General features: G+C 48.6%; 2 protein-coding genes across 3 annotated transcripts; one reads left to right on the forward strand and one right to left on the reverse strand.

The window, feature by feature from the left end:
• Positions 1-273: 273 nt before the first annotated feature.
• On the forward strand, positions 274-13,489 carry TBL3 (transducin beta like 3). Of its 2 annotated transcripts, XR_008468178.1 has the most exons (23): positions 274-363; positions 450-501; positions 587-679; positions 1,464-1,511; positions 1,791-1,932; positions 2,459-2,543; positions 3,012-3,179; positions 3,483-3,558; positions 3,991-4,087; positions 4,505-4,701; positions 5,069-5,210; positions 5,682-5,740; positions 6,274-6,377; positions 7,052-7,202; positions 7,343-7,573; positions 9,083-9,153; positions 9,745-9,901; positions 10,341-10,399; positions 10,896-10,999; positions 11,240-11,311; positions 11,728-11,886; positions 12,046-12,216; positions 13,472-13,489. XR_008468178.1 is itself a non-coding variant. In XM_054212638.1 (22 exons), the coding sequence occupies exons 1-22, from the start codon at positions 323-325 to the stop codon at positions 12,156-12,158; spliced, it is 2,421 nt and encodes an 806-aa protein (XP_054068613.1). In that variant the 5' UTR covers positions 274-322; the 3' UTR covers positions 12,159-12,268. The 2 variants fall into 2 exon arrangements, 1 of the variants encoding a protein (XP_054068613.1); XM_054212638.1 differs by lacking the exon at positions 13,472-13,489 and having other exon boundaries at positions 12,046-12,268.
• Positions 13,490-13,843: 354 nt separating this feature from the next.
• Positions 13,844-16,967, reverse strand: NOXO1 (NADPH oxidase organizer 1). The gene is made up of 7 exons (XM_054211748.1): positions 16,868-16,967; positions 16,683-16,758; positions 16,012-16,192; positions 15,559-15,749; positions 15,140-15,253; positions 14,765-14,882; positions 13,844-14,498 (listed from the first exon to the last, which is right to left on the reverse strand). Exons 1-7 carry the CDS (start codon positions 16,940-16,942, stop codon positions 13,844-13,846), a joined length of 1,410 nt encoding a protein of 469 aa, XP_054067723.1. The 5' UTR covers positions 16,943-16,967.
• Positions 16,968-20,162: the final 3,195 nt, after the last annotated feature.

A 20,162-nucleotide genomic window follows, 5' to 3' on the forward strand; every position in this document is an offset into this window, starting at 1 on the left:
TGTTCCTGTTGACTTAAAAATCCCACATTTCCCTGTGGTTGGAGCTGGGGGGTCGCTTCGTTGGGGCGGGAGCATGCTGATGGAGAACGCTTCGGAGCACTGTGCGGGGGCTACTCCGAGGCCGGCGGTACCGGCTGCTCCGCCCTCGCCACCGCGGGGGCTACGGCGGCGGTAGGGGCACCGCCCCCTGCCCACACTAAAGATGGTGGTCACGGCGTCCTTGCGCGGTGCGTCACGTCCGTGCGCCGGAAGTGGCGCCCTTCTCCCGTAGCAACCGGGAGCGCCGGAAGCGGCCGGCACGCGGAGCGCGGCGGTGCGGGAGATGGAGGCGGCCGCCGCCAGCCCCGTGCGCTTCAAGAGCAAGTGAGGAGCGGCCGGCATGGCTGGGGCTGGGCCGCCGCGGTTGTGATATAACCCCCTGCCTGCCCGTCTCTCTCTTTCTCTTCCAGCTACGCCGTGTCGAGGAAGATCGAGCCTTTCTACAAGGGAGGGCGAGTCCAGGTACTGAGGCAGCGAGGGGCGGGGTTGGGAATACCACCCTCTCCCGGCTCCGTAACGTTCCCGTGTTCTGTTCCCTTTTCGCCAGATAAACCGGGATGGAAAGTTCATGTTTTGCCCCTGTGGGACCAAGTTGAACGTCATCGAGGTGGAAACGGGAGCTCTCCACAGCCTCCAGCAGGTGAGGAGGCTGTGCTTGTCCGCAGCACGAGAAGGACGTGCACCTGTTGGAGCAGGCCCGGAGGAGGCCGTGAGGATGCTCTGAGGGCTGGAGCACCTCTGCTGTGAGGACAGGCTGAGTTGGGATTGTTCAGCCCGGAGAAGAGAAGGCTCCGGGGAGACCTTATTGCAGCCTTCCAGTGTCTGAAGGGGGCCTTTGAGAAAGTTGGGGAGGGACTTCTTACAAGGGTGCGTAACGATGGGATGAGGTATAACGGCCTCAAACTGGAAGAGGGTAGATCTAGATTAGATATCAGTAAAAAAAATTTCACTTTAAGGGTGGCAAGATGCTGGAACAAGTTGCCCAGAGAAGCTGTGGCTGCCCCATCCCTGGAGGTGTTCAAGGCCAGGCTGGACGGGGCTTTGGGAAACCTGGTCTGGTGGGAGGTGTCCCTGCCCAGGGCAGGGGGCTTAGAACTGGATGACCTTTAAGGTCCCTTCCAGCCCACACCGTTTTATGAGATCCAGCCTCTTTTGACTGGTGGTGAAACTGCTGAGAGTTTCCCAAGGCTCCTGGGGCATTTTTCTGCTCTTGCTGGCTGTTGTTCTAAAACTCCCTGGAGCGAGAAGTGGAGGATGAGAATTGCTCTAAATGCAGACAGATGTTATTTGTGTTGTCCCTAAGTGCAGCTGGGAGCTGCTGGCTGTGCTCTGTGTCAGCAGAAGCATGTACAGAAGGGAACTCTGCGAGCATGCCACTCTACGGGGGGTTTAAATGTTTTTTTTTTTTCCTTTAACTTTTATAGGATGAAGAAGAGGATATCACTTCATTTGTTCTTAGCCCTGACGATGAGGTATGTGTTTGGTGTGTGGTTTTCTGTGCTGCCCTGTCAGGCCTGATAAAAGCCAGTGGACACTGAAGGCTTCCCTGCATTTCCAGAGATCCCTGCGGAATCCTCTCAGGCACTTCTGTCTGTCTCCCCTTCTGGGCTCAGGTCAGACAGGAATGCTGAGAGACTGAGCTTCAAAAGTGTCATAGTAACTGGCATTTCTGTGCTTTGCCTGTGGGCACTGGAAGAAATTGAAATCTAGTTAGTAGTTAACGGTGTTTCCTTCGCCTTGCTTTTGCGCAGATCCTGGTGACAGGGAGCCGAGCCCTGTTGCTGAAGCAGTGGAACTGGCGAGAGAACAAGTGCGTTCGCACATGGAAAGCTGTGCACACAGCACCGGTTGCTAGCATGGCCTTTGACTCTACTTCAACGTTGTTAGCCACAGGTACAATCCTATTTCAGTGTCACACGATGGGAATGATATTGAGTGGCCCTTCTGCTTTTGAATAATTTAGCTCAGCTGGACACAGCCTGAGGTGGTGGCCTCCTGAATTCAGACATAATCAGAAGAGGTTTTACTTGGGTAGAAGTGATGTCTTGACAGACAAGGGATCCTTTCAGTGTTCTATCTAAAATATACTTAGTAAAATAGTGATAAAAATCAGGCATCTGTGAGACAGTGTGGTGTAGTTATCCTAGTGCAGAACTGGAACGCTTGGAGATGGAAGAGGGCAGGCGTGACCTGTAACTTAATTGTACTCCAGGATTCTTGTCTGCGAGCAGTCAGGTTTTGCCCAGCTCTCTGAAAGTGTAAGGTGCCCCTGAGCTTCTCTTGGTGTGGGTTGTCGTTACCAAATTCATTTTTCTTTCTGCTGCCTCTGCAACCCATGAAATTTTACAGTTGCTGATGTGTTGGACCTCTGGTCTCTCTCTCCTCTGTAGTTCATTCGTATATGCCCTTCTTTACCCAGGTGGCTGTGACAGCACCATTAAGATCTGGGATATGATCAAGCAGTACTGCACACACAACCTAAAAGGATCTTCAGGAGTTGTACAGTAAGGATGGGTCTCATTTGTCAGTCACTGGCGTTAGTGTGATGTTTGGACACTGGGATTGATGTGAAATGTCTGGAGTTAATGGAATGTGAAGGCCCGTTCTGGGCTCTTTTGTTTCCCGTTTTTTGAAATGTCTAGTGAAGGAGCAGGGCTATGACTGACTTTAGTCCAGAGAGAAAAGACTTGGATCAATAAATCTGTGTCGTGGTTTGGGCTGGGATCTAAATGGAATATCTGTGCTTACTACCTGATGCACTTCAAGAATGTGGAAAGACTGGCAAAGATCGGTTGTAAATTTTTCTGGTGGGTGGCAGAGGAATGAAGTCCTACAAAGTCCACTTATAAATTCATCTCAACTGATCCGTCAAACTCTTTGTGTAGAATGTGTATTTATTTAAATGTTGGGCTAATGCCAGCACGCCAGATGGTTTATTCCTGTCCTGTTCAAGTGTGTCTCCTTCTGTTTAGCCTTGTTGAGTTCCACCCTGATATCTCCCGCCTGCAACTCTTCTCCTCCTCAATTGACTACAAAATCCGCATCTGGGACCTGAATTCCAGCAAGTGTGTTGCTATGCTGGATGGCCACTTCAGTGCTGTCACCTCGCTGGCGTTTGCAGATGGAAACACGCTTATTAGGTAAAACCTTGCAGAGGCTTAGCCTTTCTCTGCTGTTCTGCCTCCTGCCAGAGACTGTGTGTTTCTGTAGGGCCTGGGAAGGTCACCCTGTGAGGGGAAGGACTGCTACAAGTGTTCAGTCTCTGCTTGACTATACAAGCAAGTGACTGGAGGTCTCAGTACTCATGTGTCTGGTGATATACCATGCTGTCACATGGAAGGCTGGTGCCCTCTTTCACGTGGGCCTCTTCCCGCAATTCCAAATTGGCACTCAGAGCCCGAATTGAATGGATTTAACACTGGAACTGCTCTTTTCACTTGCAGTTCTGGCCGTGATAAAATCTGCATGGTGTGGGACCTGAAAACCAGAGAAAGTAGACGAACCGTCCCTGTCTACGAGGTGAAATTGCGTTTCATTTATTTGAGATCCTTTGTAGCTTCTAGGCCACAGTTTGTATGGTACCGCTCCCTCTTTATGTTCTTACATGTTGTGAAATTGTGTTTCTTTCCCTTTTACTTTCCAGAGGCCTTAAAACTCTGTGTCTGAAGCTGTTTATTTTCTTTTTCTCCTTGCCTGGTGTGGTCGTGTTAGTTCGAGGAAATATATGCCCCCAGTGCTGGAGGAGGAGGGAAGGGCAATCATGGAAAAAAAAATTTGTTCTCATGTAGTCTCATGCCTGCCTGTCCTTGGTAGCTGTGCAGTGTGGGGCAGTGGAGTGGGGGGAGGTGTGTGTGTGTCTGTTGGTACGAGAGGGCAGTTGCACAGCTCTGGTTGCTGAAATGGGACTCTGGTCCCTTGCACTCAACTGGTGTTTGGCCAACTCTCTTGCAGAGCGTGGAAGCTGCCGTCTTGTTACCTGAAAAGGGAGATTTCTCTCAACTGGGTGTGAAGAAACAAGGGTTGCACTTTGTCACAGCTGGCAGCAAAGGTGAGCGTCCTGGCATGTCGCTGCCGGATTTGGAGACTGAAGAAGGACTGTGCTTCATTGCTTTTGTTCCTGGGATGTGTGTTCTTTGTGTGGCAGAAGCCTTGGGCTGAACTTTGAGGGCTGGAGAGCAGAGCCTGGTCCTGAGTTCCTCTGACAGTAATGGATGAGCGGGATCGATCAGGCATGCTGTGGAACTTTAACTATCTATGTTTTCAAACTGCAAAAAGTTTGATTTGGGATGGAGAAGAAAAACTTCGTGGCCCTTCCTGCCACTGTGATTGGATCTCTTCACAGTCTCGCCTTAAAGCTGTGCAGCTTTTTCTAGTGGGCAAGGCCACGGTTTGTTTTATATTCTTTGGACAATCACTGCCTAAAACAGTGTCTCTGACAGGTAATTTATATCATAATTTTTGTTAGGCATCCTGAAAGTTTGGGAAGTTGCCACAGCCGCTTGCGTGTATACCCAGCCTGTGCCCTTTGAGTCCAAGGAGGAGGCCAGCGAGCGCAGCCTCACCCAGTGCATGCTTGTGCCTGAGAGACATGAGATTGTCACAGTGTCCGTTGAACACAACATTGTTTTTTACGATGCTCAAACTCTTCAGCTCAGGAAGCAGGTAACAACCCTCAGCCTCCCTTTTCCTCTTCCTTTATCCATACTTTAGGATCAGCTCTGTTCCTGGCAAAGGCTTTGTGCAGGGGTGCCCTCCTCTCCTGCCTGTTCTTGAGCTGTTCCTTGGTTACAAGTCAGAAAGCCAGTTTCACTGGTGAGGTTGTGTGGAGGAATATTGCACAGACACAAACATAGGAAAAGAAAACAGAACAGGCCTAGCCAAAAATCCTCCATCTTATATCTAAGATTATTACATGCAGCATTACATGAAAAGTAACAGTAACGCAGCCTCACTGAGCATGGTGCCATTTGGTACTTCTCTAACCAGATGACTTCTCCCTGTTAAACTGTTCCTGTTCTGCCATCCTCAGCTTGCAGGTTACAACGATGAGGTTCTGGATGTGAAGTTCCTCGGGCCTGGTGATTCTCACGTTGTTGTGGCTACCAACAGCCCTCAGCTGAAAGTGTTTGAACTGGCAACATTGCACTGCCAGATCCTCTATGGCCACACAGGTGTGTGTGATCAGCTCTGATGTACGTGGGTGGGAGGGAGATGTGAAAGCATTTCTTTGTCCAGCTTCTTGCTAAACTCTTATGTGGAGACTGGAGTCCTCGATTTCTCCCTGGAACAGAATCACAAAAAGTTTTGGAGTTGTGCAGAGAAAGTATATGTTATGCCATCCTGGTTTTGCAAACAATGGTTTACTCTATCCAGGTCTGTCAGTTCAGTCCCTTTCACTAGCTGTGAGATCAATTTAAATTGGTATGTGAATGCAGGCTCTGAATGCAGTTTTGTGGAAGCAAGTGACAGACTCGCACCAATGCTGTAAGCAGCCAGTCACTCTGTAGTGAGTTTGGATATGTTCCTGAGTGTCCCAAACCTGTCCCCGGGTCGTTAAGCAATGGGCTTATTAATTCATGCGTTTCTATTGTCTGATCTCAGTATTACTTTGCATCCAACTATTTTTTTCTTCTTCTGTTTAGAAACAATTCTTGCTTTGGATGTCTTCAGAAAAGGCCTGATGTTTGTCAGCTGTGCTAAGGTGTGTTAGTTTTCTTCATTTAATGAAACTCTTCATTTCTAGTGATCTTTATGGGCAGAGTTGTATTCTTTTTTGGTGATCAAGAAAGGGCTTTTGTTCAGACGGAATTCCTGTCTGCTACATCCCCCAAATATGAGGTTCTTTCACTATCCCTTTTTAACGTTGTCCCTGGGGAAATGCGATTGATTGTATTTTATTAGTCTGAAAGGAGATGTCTCATTCTCCAAGCGTCTTGCTCTTGCATTAGAGTTCAGAGATGTCATTAGTGTGAGGCTGATGGGGAGCTGTGGGTAAAAACCATGTTGGAAGAAAAGGTGTGGACTGCCCTGATACCCCCAGAAATAAACCTCCATGCTGGAATCCCAGACTGGAGCACACGGAGTTTGGCTGTGTCTGCCCTCACCTGCTCTGATTAATTCAGGCAAAGGCTCAAGTTTGAGAAGTGAATAGTCAGGCTCATGGATGTGGTGAACGCATGGGGAACCAATCACTTGTCAAAAAACCACAGCAGTTTATGTCCTCTCCTATTACAGGACAAAAGCCTTCGAGTCTGGCGGATGAACAAAGATGGAAGGGTGATCTGTGTTGCCCAAGGACTGGGTCATGCACATGGGGTAGGCGCTGTGTCTTGCTCAAGGTAATAAAAATCAGACGAGGGTTTATCTTTACAAGCATGAGTCATGGTTGCTTTGCTGATCCTCAGGGTGAATGTTTTGGTGGATGCCTGCCTCTGAGCCATGCTGTTTCTCATTCTTGGTTCCAGCTTGTCATGGTGCTCTGAGTTTGAAGGAAGGATAATTTTTTTGGTTTTTTTGATGCACATCTGTCTCTGCTTAAGTTGTAAAGTTTGCATTTCTTTGTTAGTCTAACTCCTGTTTGCCTTAAAGAGCAGCAGCTGGATAAGTTGCCACATAAAGCTTGAGTGATCTGGAGAGGAGGGTTGGGGAGTGAAGGGAATGTGTCTATGAAGGCGCTTGCTTGAACAGCATGTCTGTTTATCAGCTCTTCTCCTTTCTCGGTGCTGCCTAACAGCCTGGAAAGCCCAGCTTGCCTGTCCAAGAGCTGCTGTGGACCTTTGTCTGTAAACGATGAGAGCTAGCAGTGCTCTGGCTTAATGTCTGAATTGTTGGAGGCTGTCCCAGGGACCTAAGTAAAATGAAAGACAGCTTGAAAAAACATTAAAGCACTCTGTTTCACATCCCAGCAGAGAGACCATGTGTAGATCCCAGTAGGGGAGGGGAAGACCTCTTTTTCTGTGCACAGGAAGCCACTGTTTTGCTTCCTTACACTTGACATCTTTATTCCTTTCAGACTGAAAGAAAGCTTCATAGTAACCAGCAGCCAAGACTGCACAATCAAGATCTGGAATATCCCGGAATCCCTCACTTCCAAAGCAAAAGCGGCCTTGATCTCCAGTCCAGAAATCCTTCATGCAAAAGTGACTGAGAGGGGTCATGACAAGGTAAAGCTCATGTGATGTTAGAACATGCTTTTAGTACTTAAACCTTTCTCTGTGTTGTACCCTACATTTATTACCTGTCTGAAAGCTAGAGCAAAGACTTAAACTGCTTTGCGCTCTCTGTACTTGTGTGACTTCTCTAGGACATAAACAGTGTGGCAGTTTCTCCAAATGACAAGCTCATTGCCACAGGCTCGCAGGATCGGCTGGCCAAGCTGTGGTCCTGTTCTGATTGCTCTTTGCTGGGTGTCTTCACTGGACATAAGCGTGGAATCTGGTGTGTGCAGTTCTCCCCGGTGGATCAGATCTTGGCCACTTCTTCAGCAGATGGGACCCTGAAGCTTTGGGGCCTTCGGGACTTCAGCTGTCTGAAGGTAATCATAGTCATAGGGTTGGAAGGGACCTCTGGAGATCATCTAGTCCAACCCCCTGCCAGAGCAGGGTCATCTTAGAGCAGGTTGCACAGGAACGCGTCCAGCTGGGTTTGGAATGTCTCCAGAGACGGAGACTCCAACACCTCCCTGGGCAGCCTGTGCCAGGGCTCTGCCACCCTCAGGGTAAAGAAGTTCCTCCTCACATTTAGGTGGAACTTCCTGTGGTCAAGTTTGTGCCCGTTACCCCTTGTCCTGTCCCCGGGCACCACTGAAAAGAGCCTGGCCCCATCCTCCTGACACCCACCCTTTAAGTATTTATAAGCATCGATAAGGTCCCCCCTCAGCCATCTTTTTTCCAGACTGAAAAGACCCAAATCCCTCAGCCTTTCTTCCTAAGAGAGGTGTTCCAGTCCCCTGGTCGTCTTGGTAGCCCTTTGCTGCACCTCCTCCAGCAGTTCCCTGTCCTTGAACTGGGGAGCCCAGAACTGGACACAGCACTCCAGGTGCTGCCTCACCAGGGCAGAGCAGAGGGGGAGGATGGCCTCCCTTGACCTGCTGGTCACACTCTTCTTGATGCACCCCAGGATGCCATTGGCCTTCTTGGCCACGAGGGCACATTGCTGGCTCATGGTCATCCTGTTGTCCACCAGGACTCCCAGGTCTCTTTCCACCGAGCTGCTCTCCAGCAGGTCAGCCCCCAGCCTGTACTGGTGCATGGGGTTATTCCTCCCCAGATGATGAGAACTCAGACTGCCCCTTGCTCTAGGCAACCCTTGTGTGCTACAGGGATTGATTAAGGCTGTTTCAAAATAGTATGTGCTGGTCAGTGCAGCTGAAATTTAGCAACGTGTCCATGCTGAACGAATAGCTATTCGGGTCTACCCTTGTTCTCCAGGATCTTGGATATGTAAGCTGCATACAAAGCTCCAGGACAAGAGCATCTGCCCAGTGCTTAAGTGATCTTTCTTTTCTAGCTAACCAGGGAGCCACATGGTTGATCATAGGGGAAACGCACATTCACGCTACTGAAGGAAAGCTGGCTTTGCCTGACATAGCTGTGGCCATGAAGGAAAACCACACAAGCTTAAATTTCAGACTCACTCTTCATAGAAGAACTGTCTTTCCATTACAGCAGTGTCTCACTAAGACCATGAGAAGGCGATTGCCACTCTGTGCCATGTTCTGCCCAGCAGTGTTACCTCACCTCATGCAGTGGCAGGGGAATCGGCCTTTCGGGGAGATATCCTATACGGTTGGCCTCACCGTTCAGACCATTTGCAATATGACTTTGGCCAACAAGTTTAAGCAAGCAGGTGGTTTGAAGAGATGATACAGGGACAAGTCATTTCCTACTGCCCTTTTAACCTACACTAAAAGTCCCGAGAGTAGAGGCTGCTTTTTGGAACTTCCCTATTGGGGTTCTAAGAGTAAATATCCTCTTGAAAGAGGACTTTCTGGAAAGGCCTGGCAACAACTCTAACGCTTCTGAGCTTCCTTGCTGTTTTCCAGACCTTTGAAGGTCATGATGCCTCTGTACTGAAAATCGTTTTCGTAAGCCGAGGAACACAACTGCTCAGCAGGTAAGTGCCTCTACACCAGGAGTCTAGAGGAAGATGTCAAAATGAATCAGAAGAGAAATCTCTTGGCTTACATCAGCAGCGGGAGGGAAGAGCCTTGTGCAGTGGATTTAGTTTTGGAAAGACTGATAGGAAGATGCTGTTTTTATGCCAAGCTTTCTGCTGGGGCTAACTTATCTTCCTCTTCTCCAGCTACGCTGTGGATTCTAGTTAGCTGCTGTGACATTGCTGGGTTGGTGACATACACTGCGGTTAGGTGGAGCTAGGGGTGCATCTCACCCTACTGCCTTTGGTGAGGGCAAAGCAGCCAGAGCTAAACAGTTATTGGTACCTGGGGATACCACCGGAGCGTATGAGGAAACGTAGGTAATAGCATTTCCCAACTAGGAGTCACTTGAAGGAATGCTGGTAGTACTGGGAACTGCTTGTTTGGAATTCTCAAGCTCTTTTGACACTTTTGGTTAATTCTACTCCTGTTTAAAAGGCACTGGAATGGGACAAGTTTATCTGATATTTGAGGTGGGGCAGAGCGAGAATGGATCTATCCCGTGGCTCTCTGAGTGAAGTCTGTTGTGTTTCTTTCTCTTCCGAAAGCGGTTCTGATGGTCTCTTAAAACTCTGGACAATTAAAACAAATGAGTGTGTGAAAACTTTAGATGGTCATGAAGATAAAATCTGGGGTCTTCACTCTAACAAGCAAGATGATATGGTTGTGTCAGCATCCAGTGACTCCTGCATCACGCTGTGGAAGGTACAGTACGGGGTCTTTCTGTGTTTCCCCTCTGGGTTAGAAATCAGAATGCAGTTGGAGAGCCCAGGATCCCAGGGGCTTGTTTGTCACTGTTCCAGCATGACACATGCTCTCCTCATTTTCTGCACTTCGAAACTGGGTCCATAAGGCATGTCTTCGGGTTTGGGCTGGGTTTCTTTTGCCATACTGTGTTTCCCCAGTTGCTGTTGTAAGAGGAACAGCAGATGGGCTTTAGCAGCCTGCCCGGTGCTGGTGTTCTAAAGGTGGTTTGGAGGGAAGTCGTGAGTTGCTGGATTTAATGGTTAAATTACTTGACCTACAGATTTTGCTGCAGAAATCTCCTAATCGCTTGATGGCTCCTAATTGCTTGATGGCTAAATAAAAAATAATCTGTATTAAAACAAGATTTGACAAAGTTATATTCTGTTTTTCTCTACAGGATGTCACTGAAATTGAAGAGAAAGAGGCGCAAGCTAAACAGGAGGAGCAGATTATGAAGTAAGTCGATCCTGTGCAATGATGAGCTGTGACAGGCAAACTCTGTCCAGTGAAGCTGTGGACACCTAGAGCCATCCAGCTCCATCTAATCCACATATCACATCGTTTAGCTATTTAGAGGCTGTCAAGGCACAGTAGTCTCCTCTTCTTTGTAGTTTATCTTTAGTTCCTGCAAAGCCTTACTATAATACTGTCACCTTGACAATTGATTAGTTTCTCTTTTATGCACTGCTAAGATAGGCTCTGGCGGTTTGACTTTGCTTACTTTCACTTTCTCCTGCTTCAGCCAGCACTGAGTAGCTCAGGGAGCCCTTGAACGCGCCAGGGTAATTATCTGCACAATGAGGGCACCGAGGCATTCATTGGCAAGCACCATTAACTTCTTGGCATTAAAGCTCTGCATGCTATTATTGCCAAATCTGCTGCTTTCTGTAGAGAGTTTTTTGCCACCAACCAAATACTTGTCTCACTCTCTTGACCCTGATTTGTTTTCCAGAGAGCAAGAGCTTTCTAACCTGCTTCACGAGAAAAGATATCTCAAAGCTTTAGGGTTGGCAATCTCTCTGGATCGTCCGCACACGGTGTTGATGGTGATCAAAGGTGAGTCCACGTTGTGCTCTGAAGGCATTTTCCTGCCCTCTCTGCTTTCCAGAACATCTCTTCCAGGTAGACAAAGTCTAGAAAGTCTCATTTGTCTGAAAGACTCAGTTTTCTCTTTCTCTGATGAATCCCGTTTTCCTAAGTGAAATCGCCCTTGATAACAAATGGTCTCCCTGCTCTCAGCCCATGGGTGCGTGGGCTGGACTCCTGCATGGACTCTTCATTTCTCTTTTTCCACAGCCATCCTCAAGGAAACTGATGGGAGGAAGCACTTGGAAGAGAACATTGTTCGGTTGCGGAAGGATCAGAAAGGTTTGTTGTAACTTGGTTTAAAGTGATAAGCCCATTCAGGTTAGGGGCTTGTTTTCTTAACTGAAATTAAAAGGAGAAGAATCTCCTTATTACTGCTGCGCTCCCACCGTGCTGAAGCGGGACTGCTGCCCAAGGCCAGCTTCTTTGTGATGGTGCTGCTCGTGGTGCACACCAGCAACTGCTCTGAGCTTGTGTGAGTGGCTTTGCCTGGCCTTGTCCCCGCCTTGTTTGGGATGTTCGTGTGACGGCTCAAGAAACGGTTCAGTGCATAGCTGTTCTGCCCCTCTGGGCTCGTCGGTCAGGGGGTGTGGGAGCTGAACCGCTCTGTACGACAGAAGAGATGCTTTCGAACTTGGCGTCTCCTGTGTGCCAGCACCATGGCACAGCCAGCCTGTACAAATTTCCTTCCTCCCTAGAGGCGGTGTTAGCATTCTTGGTGACGTGGAATACGAACTCTCGAAACTGCCACGAGGCCCAAGCTGTCATTGAAACCCTCTTGAAGCACGAAGCACCGGACAGCCTCCTGCAGTACTCGGGCATTAAATCTGCTGTGGAGTCCCTGCTGCCTTACACCGGTGGGTCACGCTGCTGGGACAGGCTGCGAGCCTGAACTCGCCTCCTGTCTTCTGAATATTCCCTGTTTGCCTTGATCTAAAGAGAGGGGAGGTTTTTGCCCCCCGTTCTGGTGAGCTTTCTCTCCTGTGATGCTAACCATTGCGTTTCTCTCTTTGCAGAGCGCCATTTTCAGAGACTGAGCCGTTTGCTGCAGGCCTCCATGTTCATTGATTTCATGTGGCAAAACATGAGGCTGGCTGATGCAGCCCAGCAGGAAGACGTGACTTTGTGACCTTCCTCCTGCCAGTTGCTCCTTCTGGAGGGGAGAGTCTGAACTGCCTTCCCACCAGGTATGGCAGCTGGACTATTCCTGTATTTTATAATAAATTTTTGAAGTTTGAATTTCTAAAACCAGTCCGGCATTCAGTCTCCTTGGGGCTTGGTGAGAGGAAGGGGTCATTCCTTTGGCCAAGCTGTGGTTTCCCTTGCTATTTGCACACCCTGGATTTTCAGGCCCAGACACTTAAACAGCACTTAGTTTGGAGAAAAGGCAGAAGCGTTTGGTCTTTGCTGGGGATTTAAAGACTTTGTGGAGTTGGGAGGCACTACGGGCAATGTCGTGTCACATCCCAAAGCCCAGCTAGGCAGTGCGTGTGTCATTGAATCAGTGTTGTGTCATTGAGTATTTTCTTTGCTTGGGAAATGCAGCCTGGGCCAAGGCAGGTCTCTCGCCTCTGCCTGCCCTGAATGTTAGCGCCTGGGAGGGAGATAAGTGCAATTTTAATTCCCCAGCTAACAAATTTTTTGAAGTACAAAAAACAAGCAGTCTTCATGGATATTTACTTGTATTTTATTTTAGTCTCCAAAATAAATGTAATAAAAATGTATAAAATTCAGAACAACATAAACACCTCACAAGTTATATTGCTTTTTAAAAAAAAAACCAAACAAAAACAGATAATAACTAAAATTAAAGGTAGCAATCTATTTAAAAGTCATTTTTCTTATAACTATTTTTATAACTCAATTCTAGCAAATAAACTTAGGACGAAAATTGCTGTGAGTTTCAGTAACTACCAGACCCCCTTGAAAGGGGAATATTTTGTTCGTAAAAATGAGCTCTGGCCCCCTTACCTGGTTGGGAAACGAGCTGTACTACAAGCATTTTTGTTTGTGTGCCTGCATACACATCTCTGTAGGGAGGGGTCAGAGAAGAGGTTCCTGGCCAACAGGTTTTGTTGTACTCGCAGCCATTCAGCAGATCCAGCCAATTCAAATATTTGATGGCCAGTTTCCGCTACCCAAGTTGATCTAACCTTTAAAAAAAAAAAAAACAACCAAAAAAACCCAAACCCCAAGCAAACGCCGAAACACCAAAAATAGAGGTTTTTAAAAAATATATAAAATAGGTGGTTCAAATAAATAGCAGCATCCCATCAACTACCCCATGCCAATAGCTGTAGCTGTGGATTTCATGGGTGACTCTGTCACTTACTCTGGGTTTCGCTCCGCGGCTCGGCAGGGTGGCTGCAGCGCTCTGCCAGCTACCCCCGCGTGGGGAATCACATGGTAACGACTGTGACATTTTCTCATACTACACTGCAGGATGAATACCTGCCTGAGGGAGAATTAACTGAATCTGAAGTGACCGCTAACTTACAGAGGAGCTGCCGCATCCGCAGCTGCCGTGACTCCCCTGATGAGTTAAACCACTAAATTCCCTAAGTCCCGTAAAGCCCCTCCGGGCTTCCCGACCTCCCTGTGCGAGGTGCAGCACTAATCAGGGTTACCCAGGGAAGCAATGTTTGCATGTGAGTTCTGTCAGGATCTAATTGTGTCCTTGGAAAGTGACAACTCCCAAGCCCTCACAGTCCCCGCACCACTGCCCACGGCTCCTGTGGGATGTCAGTGAGGAGGGAGCCTGGCTCTCGGTCGTGGGGCTGGCCCAGGGCCGGGTCCGTGCCTCCCCAGCAGGGACTAGTGCACACTCGGGGGAGGGAGCAGAGCCTGGAGGGCAGGCCGGGTGGAAGACTTCTGCACAGCTCGCTTCGTGATGGTGCTGCACTTCTGGAGGATCTCATGGGCTGAGGGGCGCACGGGCATCTTGGGGACACAAGTATCCAAGTCTGGGTCAGTGAGGGAGTAACTTAAATCAGTTGCAGATGACTCCACGAAGCCTGAATCGTTCCTGTCCTTGTGGGTGAGGTGCGGAGACTTGTTGGTGTGCATGGCCAAGGCGTGCTCCAGGGGAGAGCTCCTGGCCTGCTCGACTTCGGGCAGAGATCTTGACAATTCAGGCTTCCAGCTCAGCTGGCCGTCCCGCTTGCTGCTACTCCCTGAGCTGAGGGATGAGCTGTCTGACTCCAGGTCTGGGGTGGAGCTGGGCCTGGGCAGAGACCTTGATCTGCTTCTCGTAGAGCTCACGTCCTCTTCAGTCTTGTCAAGGGAAGAGCAAGCCCGCGCCCTGTGCCGTCCTGTGGCCTCACCCTGGGGCTGAGGAGCCGTCAGAGAGGAGCAGAGGTTCGGGGTGGAGACGTTGAGTCCGCAGGTCATGATGGTCTGGAGCTTGTGGTGAGGATTCTTGTAGGGCTGAAGGTACATGGAGGGCATGTAGCCGGTATGGCCGTTGTATCTGAGGGGGAAGGATGAAAAGCAACACTGAAAAGAGCCCTTCTCCCAGCTCCAACTGAGGGGAGGGAGTGGAGCACCAAGGGGAAGAGGGTGAGGACTCAGCTCAGTGCCATACACAGGACACAAAGGGGAAAATCATCCCTAACCAAGGGCAGTCAACTTTGGGGGAGCTCCTCTGCACCGCGCTTGGAGAGGAGCAGGCAAGAAGCACCTGCAGCAGGTAACCGGCTCCCTCAGGGAACAAGCGCTTCGGAAAAGCCTCCTTACCGGATCAGCCACCAGCCATCCTCAGATTTCTTGACCACCTCCACGACGACACCGTTGTTCAGCGAGAGCTCGTCTGCCTTCTGAGACTCGTAGTCCCGCACAACAAAGTACAGGCTCCCTGCAGAGAGAAGGGGGAGGTTGGTTTTGCCTTGTGGAGAAAATACCTCCATCCCTGTGACCAACCAGAGAGGTGTAGGGCAAGTGTCCCTGAGAGTGACTGATTTGCTCAGAGACCCACAGCTGAGGGTAGAGCTGCTCAGAAGAGCCAGAGATACAGGCAGGGACTCCAAACAATGGCTAAAGCAGTGGGGTTTTTACAGAACTAATTTTCTGAAGAAGGAATGTGGTGTTCCAGGGAGACAGAAGCAGACTTACCCTCCTCATTTGAGCTCAAAGAATTCTGGATGTCCTCGTGGACGTCAGTCTCTTCCAGGTACGAGGCTGGGAACCAGGCTATCTGCTTGTCTGTGTTTTCCACTAGCCACCATCCTGCAGAAAACAGGGAAGGAGGAAAAAAAAAAAAGGTTTTTAACAGCTTGCAAGTGGACAGATGACCATAATCCCGGGGTAGGGGCTGCTCTGCTCCAAGAGCCAGGGGCATTCTGCAGAGCAGCTCAGCGCCTGGCTGATGCCGTGCTGACACTGTGTTCTTTGCTCCTGTGTAAATCCAGGTAAGGACCCCATGCGTACGAACACCCACCCGCACCTGGGATGCTACCGACTCGGCATTTGCCAAGCTATGAATCAACTTACGCCATCCATCCCTGAAAGCGAAGAATCCCTATCAAACTTACCAGTCATGTCCTTGATTAACACTTCAACAATTTCCTCCTTAGTGACTTTGAAAGTCTTGTTCTTTGTGTCTTTGGTTTCAAAGGTTTCGATGCATCTGTAGCTCTGGGATGCCTGAGGGTGTGTAATAGAGAGCTGCCGCCCTGGCTGGTTTTTCTTCCCCCCTCCAATTTCTGATGGCATGATCACAACACTGAAAGGCAAAGTTTAATATCAGTTTACTGAAAACTCACATGCAAGGTCGAGTTTAGTATTAGTTTTGGTAAAATTGTCTATGCAGTAGGCTAAGAAAAGCTTAGGCATCAGAAACAACATCGACATATATTAAAGCATTCAGTAGAACTTCCCTGCTCTGCTGCCCCAGTATTTAACTTGTTTCTCATCTACCCGTATTCTATAACATTGCTGTTTCATGAAGACACATACAAACAAAAGGTACAAATATGATTTCACACCTGTTCTCAGGAAAGCAGGGATCTAAGTCTTGGGTCTGTGCCTTGAAAAACTGAATGACGTCTTCACCCTGGGAGATTTTAGCCTCTGTTTTCAGCAGCTCCTGGGAGTAAGTTTCCAGCAGTTTCAGTAATTCCAGGCACCTGTTCAGCTTCCCGCTCTTCCTGTGCTTTGAGTTTACATCTTTAAAATGATAAAAGCGAAGCTGGTGTAAGACAACAACGGATCTGGGCGCTTTGAGAGCAGCGGTTTTTGCCTGAGCAGCGGTGTGCCCTCACCTACCGCCCTCCCACACACAAGCCCAAACTGTAAGAAGCCGAGACAGCAGCTGTCTCTGCCTTTTTCATAGCTCCTAATACAATTTTTTAATATCTAGAATTTATCTTTGTTCACACATAAATGTTGCAAGGAGCTCTGGGCCAATATTTGGAGTATAATGTTAATTTACCAAGTGCAACTATCTATTAAAAAAGTCTTCCTGAGTTATTTTAAGTCAGTAATAACCCTGAGCACGTTGCTGTAACCCAGCAGTGCCATGCCACAAGCAGGACTGAGCTGTTAATCTGTTCCAGAGGAAGGTCAGACTCGGATACTGAAGTCTATGTCTTCAGTTACGACTGTCCCCAACAGCTCCATCGTGTTTGTTGGTCCATCAGGGATTTGTTTTCCTTACCTTTAAACCGGGGTATTGTCCGTTCAGATCTCCTGAGTGAGCCGTTCTCGATGGGGAATTTTCTCTTCAGCTCTTTCTAAAAGTGAGGAGGAGGAGACAATAGTGATGCTTTGCAGCCCTGACACACGGCTGGGCTCCTTCCCCTCTCCTCGGGACGGGAATCCTGTTTTCAGGGAAATACTTACATGGAAACTCTTAAACTCTTCAAATGTCCGGTAGATGACAATTTTGTTCTGATCTGACCAAGACACAAACATCATGTATTTCTGTAAAAATAAAAGGGAAAAGAAGTGCATTTTTTTTAATTAAGTGTTCATTATTGGATGCTTTCAAGCAGTCATCATTTGCCAACACGTGGTTTAGTTCTGGCTTCAGGCTGCAAGACTGTCACTTTAAAAAATTAAATAAAACATTAGACCTACAAAAATATTTCCTTAATTTTAGGGCCTTAAATGGGTAATCATCGTTAAAACCAGGGGAAATTTTACGACACTGTGAACAGAAAGACAGCAGAATCTAAGATAACCATTTTCTTACAATATTAAGACCATTAAAAAACAAGTCCAAGACCCCTGTCCTAGATCCCAAGGCTCTAATCCCAGCACTGCGGGAAAATGAGTAAGTGTAACCCTGTATGAGTAATGCAAAAAGCCCGCCAGTTTCCCAGTTTGTAAATATTTAAGGAGAAGGAAAAATCCAATAGCAAAAAAAATAATATTAAAGTACCTTCTGCTTTCTGCATTGCATCAGGCCTACAGCCTTTACATCCACTGGGTACCTGCTGGAGCTCATCTTCCCCAAGGCTGCTGCTCCTCCCTCGCTGGGGCAGCTGGAGGCTGAGCGGAGATGTGGCTCCGGGGACGACTGCCCTGGTTAAATACGCTGGAGCCGGAGGCAGGGCACAGGCGTTGTGCGCTTCCTCCTCCGCCCGGTAACGCTGGCAGAAATTCCGTAATTTGGCAAACTACCGCGTGCCTTTTACCTGCCCCCCTGCTTTTAACATGCAAATATTCCCGGGTGCAGGTGGCAGGGGCATAGTTCAACGAGCTGGGGAGGAGAAGCATCTTATCTTATCACATCCTTATTAGAATAATGCTGGTAAGTGAGCCTGGCCCTGCAACCAGGTCTGTTTATCGTCCCTGGGTGTTGGGGAGGTCACCGGGGCAGCAACACCTGCTATGAACTGAAGCACGTTTCCAGGGACGGACATGTCGTGTTTATGGCTATATTGCATGGATGTGCCTGTCGGAGTTGCCCGCAGCGTGGGCTGCGCTCACACCAGTCCCAAAAACCGATTAGGAACGTGGCTTGTTGTCAAGCACAAATCAGTCACAACTCGACACGTGCGACAGCTGTTACAAATCTCTTCTCTTTACTGCTTTGTCCCATCTGCTGAGATGCTTCACTTCGGATGGATTTCTGGGAGCTGTATCGATATTTGCATGCTCTCAGAAATCAGTGGGAGATGCTGATGCCAATGTTGCTGGAGCAAAGGAGGAACAAGCACATCCATGGGCTGTAACTGGAAAAGTCCCAGAGCTTCTCAGCTGTAAATATGCAATGGAAACTCAGCTCCAAGTGCCCCGTGCTCTGTCCTGCCTCAAACCAGGTCTCCATCCCCCCCCAGGGCAACCATGGACCGGCTCCCACTGCCCGAAGGCACTGCAGGACCGGTAATTACAGCCCTGGAAAGCCTGTCCTTTCACTGAACTGCTGCCTTTAGCGTGCCTCAGGTTATGACTTGGCTGATGGGCATCTGTGTGATCAAACCGCCTTCTCCGTCCTCCCTCCCCCTCTCCTTTGATGAAGCCTAAATTGAATCATTATCATTATTGGAGCCCAAATTGAGAGGCTCAGCCCCGCTTTGCCTTTCATTATCCAGTTATAACTGGTGTCTCAAAACCCTTGGCAACAGCTGCAGATGATTTTTCATCTACCAAAAAAAACCCCAGAATCTGAAAAGGAAGCCAAAGAAGATGCCTTCTGGATGGCCAGAAAATACAGTGAATATGGCCCTGGTTTGCATTTCATGAGCATGTGAGGCTGCTCTTGCACAGCAGGACAACAGTTTCTGGGGACAGAGGGAGTGCTTTCGTTGCAGTTTAATCTATTGCTATGGGATATCTGTCCTCTGTTGGGAAGAGAAGGTTGTACAGAGAGCACTTTGGTCCTGTGTGTAGGTTTGGTGGGAAAACCCCTTTGATGGCATCTCCAGGGCACTTCCTGGCTCAGGAAGCCAGGAAGGAGCTCCCCTGCGGAAGGGCGATGCAAAGCAGGTTGCTGCCCTCAACAGTCCCAGAATCGGACCCTCCATCCCTCTGTTCACAAAGGGTCCAGCAAAAGCACGTGCTGTTAAATCTACCGGGTTCAAAAGGTAAGGGTTTTATGGACAGAGAGAAAATCGCTTCATCCAGAGAGTTTATTCTTTACGATTGTGCCTATGTAGAAGCTGCCAGTCTCTGAGGTCGCAAAACACTTCACCGACTCCCTGTCATCGTACCCACGCTCACGGCCTTCTCCTTGGCAGCCAAGCCGCAGCCACGCTCGCCTTTACATGGCTGTCATGCGGCTCTCGGAGATGGCTGGAACCAAGACTCCCAACAAAGCACACTGGTTTGGTTTCCTGTCTCAGAGTAAACACAAACCACAATGTATTTTCAAGAGCGTAAAGGTTTAAACATATTTAACCTTAATAGGAAAGGCTAAAGACAATTAAGATCTTAGAAGAGCTGCAATCTGCAGGCACAGGAGACGGCCAGGGGAGATTCAGACAGCACCTCGCTCCATGGCCGCAGGTACTGCAGGGGTCAGTGAAATTGTGAGTTGCTAGTTTCAAAGGCTTCACTGTATTTCACCATTTTTAGGGAATTCAAGCAGAAGGGCAGCGTGGAAAAGGTATAATGAAATTTCAGGTCACCAGAGGCTGAAGAACCTGTTTGGAGAGTTGATTTTCTGGGGGAGGTTGGCTAGGGAAGGGGATCTGAGATAAAGCGAAACTTTAGAGATAAAGCGAGATATGAGCAAAACTACTCAAAACTGCATAATTAGTTATTGAGAAAGCGTATTGCAGAAGTAAAAGTCACTGCAATGCAGAAGAGAGGTATGGGGGGAAGAATGGCCAGGCACTACCCAGGGGTAATACTTCTGGTGTCATCCCCGAGAGCTCTGTTCAGGGCTCTGCAGTTGTCATCGTCGAGTATCAAGTATTGTTGGCTTGTTGTTGTCAAGTTCGATGTCAAGAAACTGCTCAAGAGATTGACCTAATGAGTCACGTCATATCAGTCTGAAGTGATGCCATCTGCGAAACCAAAGAAAGGGCCATGCCAGATTGCCTCTGCATCAGCGCAAGTGCTCCTCAACAGCGTTACTGCTCCTCCTTCGCAAAACTCTGACGGGTCAGGGCCGTTTCTCGTGGAAAGAGTGTGGATAATTGATTAGAAGAGGCCATTGATTCCAGGTCTTTGCTGGATACATTTGAGC

This window comes from Rissa tridactyla, chromosome 8, assembly GCF_028500815.1.
Source record: "Rissa tridactyla isolate bRisTri1 chromosome 8, bRisTri1.patW.cur.20221130, whole genome shotgun sequence".
NCBI lineage: Eukaryota > Metazoa > Chordata > Aves > Charadriiformes > Laridae > Rissa > Rissa tridactyla.